General features: G+C 51.2%; 1 protein-coding gene across 9 annotated transcripts in view; it reads right to left on the bottom strand.

Moving 5' to 3' along the window:
* SLC6A20 (solute carrier family 6 member 20) overlaps nucleotides 1-13,465 on the bottom strand; it is a 150,714-nt gene that overhangs the window by 126,451 nt on the left and 10,798 nt on the right. For 8 of the 9 annotated variants that reach the window (XM_082347372.1, XM_082347374.1, XM_082347377.1 and 5 more), the window contains exons 2-4: nucleotides 7,868-8,008; nucleotides 6,032-6,123; nucleotides 1,886-2,113 (exon numbers count right to left, since the gene is read on the bottom strand). In XM_082347372.1, the coding sequence (XP_082203498.1) occupies nucleotides 1,886-2,113; nucleotides 6,032-6,123; nucleotides 7,868-8,008 (461 nt within the window). The remainder of the gene's footprint in view (nucleotides 1-1,885; nucleotides 2,114-6,031; nucleotides 6,124-7,867; nucleotides 8,009-13,465) is intronic. The other variant, XM_082347380.1, reaches the window with a different exon arrangement.

The following is a 13,465-nucleotide window of genomic DNA, read 5'->3' as shown; positions in this document are numbered from 1 at the left end:
GAGATGATCATACTAAGTGAAGTATGTCAGAAAGAGAAGGACAAATACCATATGATCTCACTTACATGTGGAATCCAAAATATGACACAAATGAACTTATCTACAAAACAGAAAGAGACTCACAGACATAGAGAACAGGGGAGGGTTGGATTGGGAGTTTGGGATTAGCAGTTGCAAACTATTATATATAGGATCAATAAACAACAAGGTCCTATTGTATAGTACAGGGAACTATATTAAATATCCTGTAATAAACCATAATGGAAAAGAATATGAAAAAGAATATATATAAATGAATCACTTTGCTATACCCCGGAAACTAACACAACATTGTACATCAGCTATACTTCAATTTAAAAAAATAACTAAAGAGAGCTGTTGGGACACTTCTATCATGGAGAGAGGTGTGGCTTAAGCAGAGGAAATAGACACTAAGAATGAGTAAGTTTTCATGGCATGACATGTCCTCATCTAACAAGTTTCTAAATGATCTGGAAAAGGGATGGCCTCATTAAATCTCCAAGTTTGCAGATATTGCCCTCGGATCTTTTGGATCATGGTCATGATAATCTGGCATAGACCAATTGAAGAACTTTTTTTTATGAGCATAAACTATCGGGAAGCTTCAAGACGGGACAGAGTGAGTTGCTGCAGACTCGAAGCTTTCGCCAGGAAGGTTCACTAGTCCCTCGGCTCGGCGGTGAGATGGGGTGTTGTTAGGGCTAAGATGCTGGCCACCGCAAGGTCTCGGGAACCAGAAGATGTCCTACTAGGCATGGTACTGGGGCATCACAGGACACCTAAAATACCGCGGGTAGTTCTGGTCTTGATGCCTCAAGAAACACATGGTGGGGCTAGAGGAGGCAACTCAGATGGCCAAGAGGATGAGGACAGGTGGATTCTTGGGACCTTCAGAAGGGAAAAGCTGCGGGATTAAGTCATGAAAAGTGTCGGCAAACAGGAGGTGGCTCACCAAACCGAGATGATGGGGAGTTTCTGGAGCAAAGCTGGGTCTGCCTGGCTCCGCCCTCACTACTTGGTGCCCTTGGGCGGGACTTTACCTCTCTAAGCCTCAGGCGAGTGGGACGGTGAGATCTACCATGAAGGACTGAAGATTGAAGCAATGTGCATGTCTAACCCAGGGTGAGAGGAGTGACTGAGTAAGAGCAGGGCACACGGGGGGTTCAGAGCGCCTGCTGCAGCTTGAGAGAGACGGAAGATGAGGGAAACTCTCCAGGAAAACTTTCTACGTGGAGCAGATTAAAGAAGTGTCTCAGCCCCAGCAGGAGTATAAACCTGGGGACACACCGAAGAGAAAAGGTTTCTATATCAGGCCCGACAGCTCTGGAGGGTCACTGAAAGCAGCTTAGACCAAAGCTGAGTTCTGAAACTCGGCTGCACACCAGCATCACCTGGAGAGCTTTTAAAATCCCAGTGCGCAGGGGGCACCTCACAATGATCATTCTGGAACCTCTGACGGTAGGACTGAGACAGCAGAGTTTTAAAAGCTCTCCAGGTGGTACCACTATGCAGCTAGGGTCAAGAGCCGAGGGTGTCTTGGGGACATCTGCCAACGTGAAAAGTTTTCAAAGCAAGGAAAACTCTGTTTAGTTGCTTGGCACCCCTTGGGTGGTACGGGTTTGGGGCTGGGACAGAAATGCTCATCGTTTTAGGAAATGGGAAAGTCCTCATTTCGAGATTTAGGGTTGTGACTTCGAGCACCGCTGGCCATCTCTAGAGTCACTAGCAGGTGACTCGTGCCAGCATCCCTGTCCTCGCCCTCCGCCCCCAGCGCAGCTTCTCGCCATTGTCCGGGGCCGGGGCTGACCCCCCACCCCGCCACCAACACACACACACACACACACACACCGTGCCCCCGTCCCACCTTGCCGGTGGACTCCGTGCCCCGCAGGATGCACAAGTACACCAGGAGCCAGGCCAGGATGAGGCACAGTGCCGGCTCCCACTGCACCGCCCCGCTCTCCTGGATGGACGGCGAGATGTTGAGGGTTTTCCGGTACCAGAAGTACTGCGTCGAGGAAGCCTTCTCACACTCCTCATCGTAGCCCGTACGGTTGCCATTCAGTGGGCACACGGACCACGGCAGGGGATCCTTTGGGATCAAGACAAACGTTATACACAGAGGTGAGGACTGAGGCCAAAGGTCGGGGTGGGGAGGACGGGAGGTGGCCCTGAGAGGAGGCTCCTGGAAGAGGACGCTGGTCCCCAAAGGGCAGGCGGCTGAAGCCCCTGAAGGCAGACAGGGAATCGAGGGGTTTGTCACGGGCACGGATGGGGCTTGGGCAGAGGGGTCAGGCAGGGAGGGGCTCCACACTCCCAATCTACCGAATTCTACAGTGGGTCTGAGAGACCAAATCAAAGGGACAATGGCCAGACCATCTTTGACAAACGAACTCTGACCCACAACTTCTGCAGCCACCAGCCCAGGAACCCAAACCACAATTCCTGCAGTAATCAGCCCAGAGTGGACACGACTCGGTCACCGGCTGCAGCTTTCCAAACTTGTGTTCCCTCTAACTCAGGACCAAGTGGAAAAAGCCAAATACGCTCCCCTAACCAATCACACAGCTACAGTTTCCATGCCAGCATGCTCCAATCAGGGCACACCTGCAGCCTTCCGTTTCCCACTAGCACGATTTCCCGCTCCTCTGCCTGTCCTGCCTGGAGTTTCTGCCAAATACGAGTGAAGGTGCTGACCTCCTGCTAACGAGCTCCGGATAGACAGCCTCTGCTTGCTCTCATTTGGGTGGTCTGTTTATTTCCACAAGCCCCTAGCGAGTCCTAGCATGAATAAGACTTGGGTCTTGCCCTCACTAACTGGTGGTGGAGACAGGCGTTTCCTACAACGGGCACTGGGTTTGGAAGTTAGAGGGGGACGCAGTTCAGCCCCACCACAGCCGTCTTCTGCATCTAAGACAGAGACAACCCAGCACTGATGACTTCCTTTGAGCCTGAGTCAGGCTACACCCGTAGCAGTTCCACTCCTGGACTTTGTAGATAGAGCCAGTAAGAGCCTCTTCTGCTTCAGCTAGTTTGAACAGGGCTCTCTGTCACTTAGAGACCAAAGAGCCTACATGGTGCATGTACAATGAACACGACCCAAGGCCAAGAGCTAAAGAGAAGCTCTGAGCTGAATGGGGGAGGGTGTTAGGTAGATTCTGGCTTGGAGGGGGAAGGGGGTCCCACCTCTGCTCTGCCAAGACCAGCCCCTCGTTGATCAGATTTCATTAGACAAAAACTCTCCACTGACAGAAGCAACTCTAACCCCATTGGGTTCAATCCCTATATTTCACAGAAAACAGAAATGAGACCCAACGGCATCACTACCTGATGGGCCAGGGCCACTCTGCCCGTGAGTAGCTGGAGCCCAGGTCTGTCACCTGGAAAGTGCTTGGGACCCATGCTGGTAGGACCCCTGGCAGCAACAGGGGGCCCCTCACCCGCTAGAATATAAGAGCTGGTTTCTAGCTTCGACCTCAAATATTTCCAAAGGCAACCACCAGCAATTCCTCCTCTCGAGAGGTGGCATCCACTGCCCCTCCCTGTGAACCTGGGCTGACCTGTGTCTTGCTTTGATCAACAGAATGCAGTGGAGTGAAGCTGTGTGACTTCCTGGCCTTGGCGTCCCAAGGCCTTGCAACCGTTACTTTCACCCTCTTGGAAACCAGCTGCCCTGTACAGACACTCGGGCTTGACGGCTGAGCGAGGCGGACTCGTGGAAAGAATGGCCACGTGGAGTGAACTGAGGTGTCTGGCGACAGCCAGCACCGAGCCCCTGTCAGGTGGGAGGGTCCCTGTGGACCTGAAGCCCAGACCACAGTCCCCTGGGTTTGCCTGGCCCGTATGGGACTGACTGGGTCCATTCACTGGACCGTTGCTGTTGCCAGCCCAGCCCAGCCTGACTGCCAACGTTGGCTACACGTACATGACTTAATCACTCGCGAGGAGGGGAGGCTTTAAAAACTCGGATGCCCGGCTGCAACGCCAGTGACTCGGATTTCATTGGTCTGGGGTAGGGCCCGGGCCTCAGAATTTTAAAAGCTCTCCCAGGTGATTCCAGCAAGCAGCCAACATGGAGAAGCTTTAAAGTACAGAAGGACTTAAATTGACCAATTCTCAGCACCCAGACTCTCCCCCTCTGAATCAGTGGGTCAGGCAGGGATCACTGCATCTGTGTTTGTAAGAGCCCGGTGCTCCCGCAGGGAAAAGCTGGAGAGCCCAGCCTGGTGGGAGGTGGACAAGAGCACAGACCCTGTGGCTAGGCTGCCGCATCCAGCCTCCCGGCTACTCAACTCCCCTCTGCCTCTGGTACGCGCTGTGTCAGCACCAAAGAGTGCGGTGATGATCACACAAGGGAATAGTTCTGAAGTGCTTGTGACTCTACCTGGTCCACAGCAAGTGTGAGTGTCTGTTGCCGCAGGTACTATCATTATGATGTGACCATGAAGGAGGCTCCAGGGCAGAGGGGATAAGGGAGAGGCCCATGGATCTCTGAAGGCTGGAATGAATAGTCAAGTGATTTTCAGGAATCACTGATTTTCACGCTTCTGAGGGTTAGGAAAAAGTACTCCCTTACTTGAGACACTTTAGTTTTGCTTTTAGAAAGTGGTCAGATTATCCTGATTTGTTACAAGACACGTTGCTTCCACCTTTGGAAAACTGTCTTAAGTATGCAGACATATAGTGCCTGAGACATGTATGGCAACCCCTTAATTGGAACGGCATTGTGCAGTGCACAACCTGCCCAACCATATATGACAGCCCAGCACAGAGGAGGGAAATGGTTACCAGGCTGGAGAGTAGAGGAGCTGCCCTCCACCCAGAAGGCAGAGGACAGGCAAGGCTGTGGCTAGTCTTCATGGAACTCTAGGTTGAGCCAGGGAAAGGATGAGGGGCTACAGCTGTGCTCAGGGCAGAGTCCTTCCTGTCAGGGACATGCACAGGGCATTTTCCAGTGAGATGACCTGGGTGGGGTGGACTGGGAAGCCAGAGTTGGGTGTGGATGTAGCACCTTCTGAGCGTAGATGCTGACTCCTGATTATTGAGGTCATTAACCCAAGCATTCCTTGGGGCCCCAAAGATTCAAGGCTGTGCCCAAGTGCTCCAGAGACTGGCCTCACAAACTGGGGTCAGTTCATAGTCCATGACCAGCCCCATCTAGCTTTTGGACCTTGGAGATGGGGTCTGTCCCATGAAGGCTTGGCTCAGTGGCAAAGGGTAAGGCATCCACCCCGTGAGCTCCTGTCTCCTCCCTCTCTTTTCCTATCTCGGAGGAGGCCGAGATGGAGGAGGCTGCTGGGAGGCCGCAGGAGTGGGGTCCCTGATAGTGAAAGGCAGACTCCGAGGAAAAGAAGTGAACGTGGGCAGTGGACGGGAAGTTCCCATTTTGGATATGAAGACCACCTCTCGGTGTGGAATTAGGGTCCTCTCTTCTCTACATGTTCCATTTCCTTCCATATTTTCTACAATGAGCATCAGCTATGGTTATAATCAGAAATGCATTTTTAAAATGTTTAATCTTGGGAATAGCTGCTATTGAGAACTTTTGTAGAGAAAAGGAGGGCCCCAGCCTGGAGTCAGAAACTGGGAAGGACAAGTGATGAGAGGCAGGAAGGGGGAAGAGGAGGGAGGCTGGCACTGTTACGCTCAGTGGGTGGAGCCCTTCCCCATCAGTTCTCTCCACAGGTTTCCCCCTGGGCCCCCTCTGCAGTGGTTCTTAATATTTTGGGGGGGGGGTCACATCCTTCAGAGAGAACCCGATGAGAGCCATTGGCCTGCTCCCCCAAAATGTGCACATACATCACACACAACAGCAGGGGTCCATGGATCCCTGGCTCAGAAGTCCTCCGCTTGGTTGGGGGCGCCCAGCCTCCCCCAGCCCTTCGCACCACTTCCTGACAGCTCCTGACTCCCTCGAGGCTGCTGCCCCCATGCTCCACCCATGCGCCGGCAGTGGGCATTCTGTTGCCCTCCCCCTTTCCCGCTCTGACCCCTGCTCGGGTGCGCTCACCTGGAAGGAGTGGAAGAGGTACCAGAAGGCCCAGGCGTTGATGACATTGTAGTACATGGAGAGGAAGAAGGACACCACCACACTGGCCACGCCTGCAGGGACAGGACGCAGAGGGTGCTGAGGACGGCCCCTACCCCGCCTGCCTGGACCGGGCAGCGGGGGTCCCGCCCAGAGCCCCCAGGACACGCCTGCAGTGCCCGCCCTGGGACGGCAAAACCAGGTTCGTGACCTGGCACCTGCGAGCACTTTCTAAGGGTTAGTCTCTTCCACTACCTCCCTCCCCATCTTCTGGGACGTGAGGCCTGTGATGTTCTTTTGATGTGCTTAGGTCCTCACAACGATGTTGTGAAATGCGACGTTATGCCTACTTCGCAGAGAGGGAAACTGAGACACAGCACTTGCCCAACACCACACAGCTATTAAGTGGTACAACTAGGATTCGCACCTAGTGTGAGAAGCACTTTGTCACTGATGCCAGACATAACAGTTGCTCTCTCCTTGGCTTACCTGAAGCTGGGTCACTTGTGCCAAACCCTGCCCAGCAGTGGCAGGGAACAGGGTGTGAGGAGGTGTGTCAGGAGTGGAGGGGATGGGGGCTACCCCTGACCTGGTCAGGCCTGCCGGGAACCAGTGGGGGTGTTCGGGGGACCCGGGGCACAGAGAGGGCTGCTCCACAACCAGTGGTGTTCTGGAGCTGGTCCTCACCAGCCCTGAGAGCCACTGTGCACTTCTCTGCCCAGCCCCATGCTCCAGGACATCTCCTTAGAAGTTGACGGTGGCCGTGGTGGCAGTAGTTACACCACCAGTATCAGTAAATGCTACAACCAGGCCTTCCCCTCCCCCCCCACCTCCCTGAGCTGGTTGTTAAACATTCACCAGCATCCCCAATTGGCACCAACATCTGGTATTTTTCCTATTCAGCAAATGCTGCCTCAGAGAAGCCCTCTGTGATTGATGACTCGGGCCGATTGTAAAACCACACACCTCTGTGTTAAATATTAACAGCCATTCAAGATGAGGAGGCAGTTCGATTTGGAGGTGATTTGTGAGGCCACCAGACACAGTTCTTCTGCATCTGAGACTAAGTCACGCCCAAGTTCATATCCTCCTTGCTCCTGAAACTTTCCTGTCCCCCTTTCTGCCTGGGGGGTGGGAGAGGTGAGCAGAACAGACCGTGGCCACTGCTGGTCAAAGTTCAGCAGAGGAGCCCCGGCCCAGGAGGGCCGCACAGGTCGGGCAAAGATCTCCCGCGGGCACCCCGGACACTGGCTCAAAGCAACTCAGGGGAGGCAGGATGGAAAGCAGTGCCCCTCTTGCCACCCACTCTGCCTCGGCCTCCATGCACTGGAGATGTTAATGGCACCCACACCCTCTCTGGTGCGATGAAGATTAAATGAGCCCACACACATACACAGACAGGCCAGCACCTGGCACAGGGCAGGGGCTCACTGACAGAGGGAGCCGTTGTACGGGTTCCCAGAATGGTTGCTGGACAGGACACTGAGTTACAGCTCCTTTCTTGGGCAGCTGTTTCCCTGTTACAAATGAGCAAACTGAGCCCCAGAGAAGAGAAGCAATGTGGCATCAGTTCCCCAGAGGCTGTGCCTCCTCCCTCTCTCACCGTCCTGTGGGTAAGAAATCCGGCCCCTCTCAGCCCACATTCTATGGCACCCCTCCTGGGCCTTCTGCCCGCCCCACTCAAGGGCTCTCTCTGGGGCCTCATGCTTGCCCCTCGCTCCAGCAGCTTTGCCAAGGGACTCCCCCCGTCACCTTCTCCTGCCCAAAACACAGTCTGGGGGTCCACAGGCGGGAGAGGACTGGGGAGCACACACTTACCAACGCCACTGAGGTAGGGGCTGATGGTCCTCCAGGCGCCGATGCTGCCCTGGCGCATGCGCTGCCCCACGGCCAGTTCCAGGTACAGGAGCGGCATGCCCTCCACGGCGAGCATGATGACGTAGGGCACCAGGAAACTACCTGTGGGTGTCCAGGGCCGGAACCAGGCCGTCACCCAGGGCTTTACTCTGGAACCCACCTAACCTCTGCGCAAATGGCCTTCCACCCACCCTCCCGACTTTCCACTAGTCTATTCATCCTTCTACCTTTCCATCCGTCCTCCATCCCTTCTTGTATTTTGTCTTTCCCTCGGAATCCATCTTCCTCTCTTTCTACTCATCCTCCACCTTCCACCCACCCGCTCTTCTGCCTTTCCCTCCATCCGGCTGTCCTTCTATCCTTTTGTCTTTCTATCCATCATTCCATCCATGGGTGACGTGCAGCCACATCGGTTGTTAAGATCGTTAAATACGCCCGTCCTGGGTGGTAAACTGCCACCATGCCAAGACCCTTGAGCGCCTTCCTCAAGGCCTCAGCTGCCCCAGCCCCTCTGCCAGAAACCCCCATTCCATTCCTACTGTAGCAACTAATAGTTGATCAGAGTCTGGACCACTGAGTGGTTAAATGTTTTGAACATCACCTCTGAATCCAGTCAGCCAGCCACCCACCCCCACACACTTCCTTTGGGCTTCTGACATGGCCCAGATGGTGCCCCACGGGAGGTAGTACATCAAACAACTGTTTTCCTAAACGCTTCCTCTGGGCCGGGCCCTGAGCTGAGTGTAGGATGGATGGGAGAGTAGCAGCCCTGCTTCCTGCCCACGAGGGATCACCTGGGCACAGGAATTTCAGCTGCTTCAAGATTGTCTGGAGCCACAGAATACTCCTCTGGGCCTTTGTCTTCAGAGATGAGGCAAGGGCTTGCTATGTATGTGTGGAGACAAGGAGGTCCCCGATGGACCGAGCCCAGGCCACCAGCTCCCTTTACAGAGCACCTCTGTTGGATGTACATCCGTTTTATACAGTGGCCTTCAGCCTAAGTTTTCATTTTAATAAAGGGTATTATGACTAGTTCAAATTTTAAACCCACTGGTTCCCAAGGAGCCATCTGCAGACAATGGCCCTTGGTGATAGTGGGGAGCCAGGACGTGTGAACGGAGCTACAAAAGGCCCCCCCACTGCCAGACACATGGACAGAGGACGGCAGCCTGCTGGGGCGTCCCCCACCCCAGCTGCCCCACTGCTTCTCCTGCTGGTCCCGCCCCCTCCTCCGCAGCCCCTCGGACATCCCTCCCCCAGCTCCTAGCTCCTTGGCAGTGGACCTGAAAAAAGGTTCACTGGGAGAGGAGGGCAGGACTTCTGATTAAAAGAAAACCCTGACTCTACAGCTGCAGGAATTAAAGGCTGGTTACAGAAGGAACTGGCTCTGGAAGTATTAAGGTAAACAACACAATACGTATGTTCACTGGAACATCTAATATTTACAAAAATGCCTCCATTGTACATATGTGCTGTCCTATAACCCACTTTTCTCTCCCGACAGGATCTCACAGTCATTCTCTCGACCACACCATGTACCTTCCCATCACCCCTTAAGAAGCTGCACAACATTCCACCGGGAGAATGAGCCTAGAATTTCTTTCATCACATCAGTCCTCAAGCACTTAGGCTGTTGCCAGTTTTCTGCCATCAAAGACTGGTCCACATGTTTGATTATTTCCTCGGGACAGAAATCCCAGAAGGAGAATGGCTGGCACCAAGGCCAAGCAGGGCCCCCGCAAGGCCCTCTCACCACGGAGAGAAAGGTGCCAGCGTGTGCTCGGGAGAGCGGGCCCCACATCACCGGACCTCCGCACTCCCAGCTTCGTCCTCCCTGCTCACATCAAGGCTACGACGAATCCTGCCCCCTCATTTCTGGACCCTGCTCTGAAGACTCTGCCAGACCCTGCTCCCTTCCTGCCCAGCAGGGAGGTGTTGCAGCATCTTACCCAGTTCCTCTCAACAGCAAGGAGTCCACGAGGCTGTCAGGAGCTCCCACCCACCATATACCCATCAATACAGGTTGCGTTGGCACAACCTGCCTGGAGCAGCATTCGAACCCTCAGTGGTTATAAGAAAAGATTATTTTCACCCAAGGTGTTAAACAGTAGCCACAGGAGGCCTGGCAAGGTCCACGGAAGGTTTTTCTTTCACAGAGCCTGCTTGATGGTCCACTGCCTGTGGGAAGGTTGGACATTCAAGGTGCCCAGATGGGTTCCTTAGCGCTGCCCTTCAGTAATTTCTATTGCCCCTCCCACTGCCCAACCATCCAAACACACAATCCCCGTGGATCTGCTCTATGATCATTTTCTCAACAAATTATGCTAGAACATTGAACATCCATATGCAGAAACAATGAACCTCAACCCATATATCACATTTTATACCGAACAAAAGCCCTCAAAATGGATCATAGACCTACATGTACAACTTAAAACTGTAAGATTTCTAGAAGAAAACACAGGAGAAAATCCTTCTGACCTTAGGTTGGGCAAAGATTTCTTAGATACAACATCAGAAACACTATTTGTGAAAGAAAATATTGATAGACATTGATAAAATACCAGACTTCATTTTAAAACTGTGCTTCATGAAAGACATTGTTAAGAGGACAGACAAGCTACAAACTGGGAGAAAGTATTTGCAAAACACATTTGACAAAGATATCCATGTATCTTTAGATCTAGAATATATAAAAAGTCAAAAATGGAAAAGAACTCGTTCAAAAATGTACAAAAATATGAACAGACATTTCACTGAAGAAAATATATGAATGGTAAAATAGCACATGAAAAGATGATCAGCACTGGTGTTCCTTAGGAGACTGCATATTCAACCCACAATGAGATGACACTACACACCTATTAGAACGGCTAAAACAGGAAATGCTGACAATACCAAATGCTGACGAGGGTTTGGAGGAACTCCCATACATTACTAGTGGGACTGTAAGATGGTTCAGCCACTCTGGAAAGCAGTATGACAGTTTCTTATAAAGTTAAGCATACATTTACTGTATGACCAGCAATCCCACTCCTGGGTATTTACCCTAGAGAAATGAAAACTTATGTTCACACAAAAACCTATACATGAACATTTACAGTGTCTGTATTCACAGTTGTCATAAACTAGAAACAACCTCATTGTCCTTCAGTGAGTGAATGGATAAATAAACCCTGGTACGTCCATACAACGGAGTGTTACTCAGCCAATAAAAAGAAACAAACTACTGATTCATGCAGCCACATGGGAGAATCTCAAAGGCATTATGCTAAGTGAAAGATGCCAGATTCACAAGGCAACGTACTGTGTGATTCCATTTATATGACATTCTGGAAAAGGCAAAACTATAGGGAAAAAGACAGATCTGTGGCTGCTGGGGGCTGGGAGTAAGGAGGGGCTGACTACAAGGGGACATGATTGTGGGGATAACAACTGCCTGCATTTGTCAAAATTCATATAACTGTATGCCAATAAATAAGAATTTTTCTGCATGCAAATATACCTCAATAAAATAATTTTGTTTTGTCATCAGTTTGAGAACAAGTCCATTAACCAACCCTCTTCCAACTGGACTGTTCCCCATGCTCCTTTTATGCAAAAATTCTGACCCTGGCTCTGTATGAGGAGACCCTGGCATCAGGGAGAAGCTAACAGGGGCCTGGAAAAGGGTGCATCTGCTCCCATACATCTCAATGGGGCAATAGTGTGGGAGACTAAATCCAGCCACACACTCTTTGCAGCTGCTCCCGGGAAGAGGTGGAGTCTACTTCCACCCATGGATCTGGCCTGGCCCTGGGACTTGCTTCGTCCAGTACAATGTGGGCAAGAGGGCACCATGGTGGTTCTAGAGCCCAGACCTCAAGATACCTTACAGCTCCACCTTCATCCTCTTGGAGCATGGCCCTGAGACCACCACGTATACAAGCTGGTCTAGGCTACCTGGGGATGAAGGGCCACATGGAGGAGAGCCGAGGGGCCCAGCCAACTCAGCACCAACTGCCAACGTGTGAGGGCACTTCCAGCCCAGCCCACCCACCAGCAAATGTAGCCGCGTGAGCCAGGCCTGATGAAACCAGTAGAGAAGTGCCCAGCCACTCACAGAAGTGTGAGAAATAAACTGTTTTAGCCATGACTTTTTTACCTCTTAATACTTCAGTATGTCTTTCCTAAAAACAAAGACATTCTCTTACATAATCCCAGGGCACTGAGCAAAAAAATCAGGAAATTAACACTGATACAGAATTATTTTATCTGCAGACCTTACTGGAATTTTATCAATTATTCCACTAATGTCCTTTTCCTGGTCTCAGATACAGCTCACAATCGCACATGGCATCTGCCACGTCTAGTTAGCTTCCTTTAATCTAGGACAGTGCCTCAGTCTTTGTCTTTCATGATCTTGACACACTGGAGACACTAGCCAGTTATTCTGTGGAATGCCCCTCATTTTCAGTTTCGGCAGGAACACTAAAGTGACCTGGTTCTTTGTCCAGAGGGACATAATGTAGATTTGCCCCATGCTTGGAAATGTTAACTTACTCACTAGGTTAAGGTGGGGTCCACCAGGTTTCTCTGCTGAAAGTTACTATTTCCCCTTTGAAATGACTACGTATCTTGTAGGGAGATATTTTGAGACCAGGTAACTATCCTATTTCTCATCAGACCTTTGCCCACTACTTTTAGCATCCATGGGTAGAATCCTGCCTGAAACAATTATTTACTGTGTTGGTTGCCAAATGGTGGTTTTCTTATTCTATCATTCCTTCCAAGTCCTTCAGTTTTAGAGTGGTCTGTCATGCAGAAACAGGTAACAGAGGCACCTACCCAGCCCTGTGTGGATGGCCTGTTACCGAGTCCAAGCTTGTACAGCTCGCCACACACAGACCAATAAAATCGAGATGAATTGCTAGGGCAAGGAATAGCGACTTTATTTAGAAAGCCAGCAGACCGAGAAGATGGTGGACTTGTGTCCCAAAGAACCATTTTGGCTGACTGAGAATTCAGACTTCTGTTATACTAAGACGGGAGGGAGTAAAGCCAAGTATTCCCTGGTTCCGGTCAGCCTCTGGAGGGAATGTGTTAATTTCTTCCTGCCTGCAGTCATTCACAGGTGGACCTGGTCAGGATGTTTCCTGTGAGCTAAACAAAGGTATTTTAGCTTTACGTTCCTTACCCAAGAGGCAGGGTTCCCAGAGATGGGCCATTATGTGTAACTTAAGCTTATAGGCAACATCCCTTTAGTGATTAACTTGTAGTAGAATACAAAGGTTCTTCCTTATTACAATTCCCCACCGTCAATGTCCATTCCACAGTTTTGTGGGGAAAGTGATGAAGACTGCTCTGGCTACTTCCGGCTAAATGGGGCAACGAATATTCCTTAGAATCTTTCCTTTTTTATCTCCAAGTATTTGAATGTGATGAAACCCCTTAGCACTTTGTTGTCTAATTTGTAATTGGACTTGAGTTTTGGTTCCAGTTCCCAATACATATACTAAATTCCTGTGCTATTTATTTGGACAAAATTAAATAGGTTGATGCTTCTCCAGCTACAATGAA

The sequence above is a fragment of the Balaenoptera borealis genome (assembly GCF_965194805.1).
Source record: "Balaenoptera borealis genome assembly, chromosome: 12".
NCBI classification, from domain to species: domain Eukaryota; kingdom Metazoa; phylum Chordata; class Mammalia; order Artiodactyla; family Balaenopteridae; genus Balaenoptera; species Balaenoptera borealis.
The sequence above is the reverse complement of the archived record's forward strand: the minus strand, read 5'-3'. Positions and strand labels throughout refer to the sequence as shown.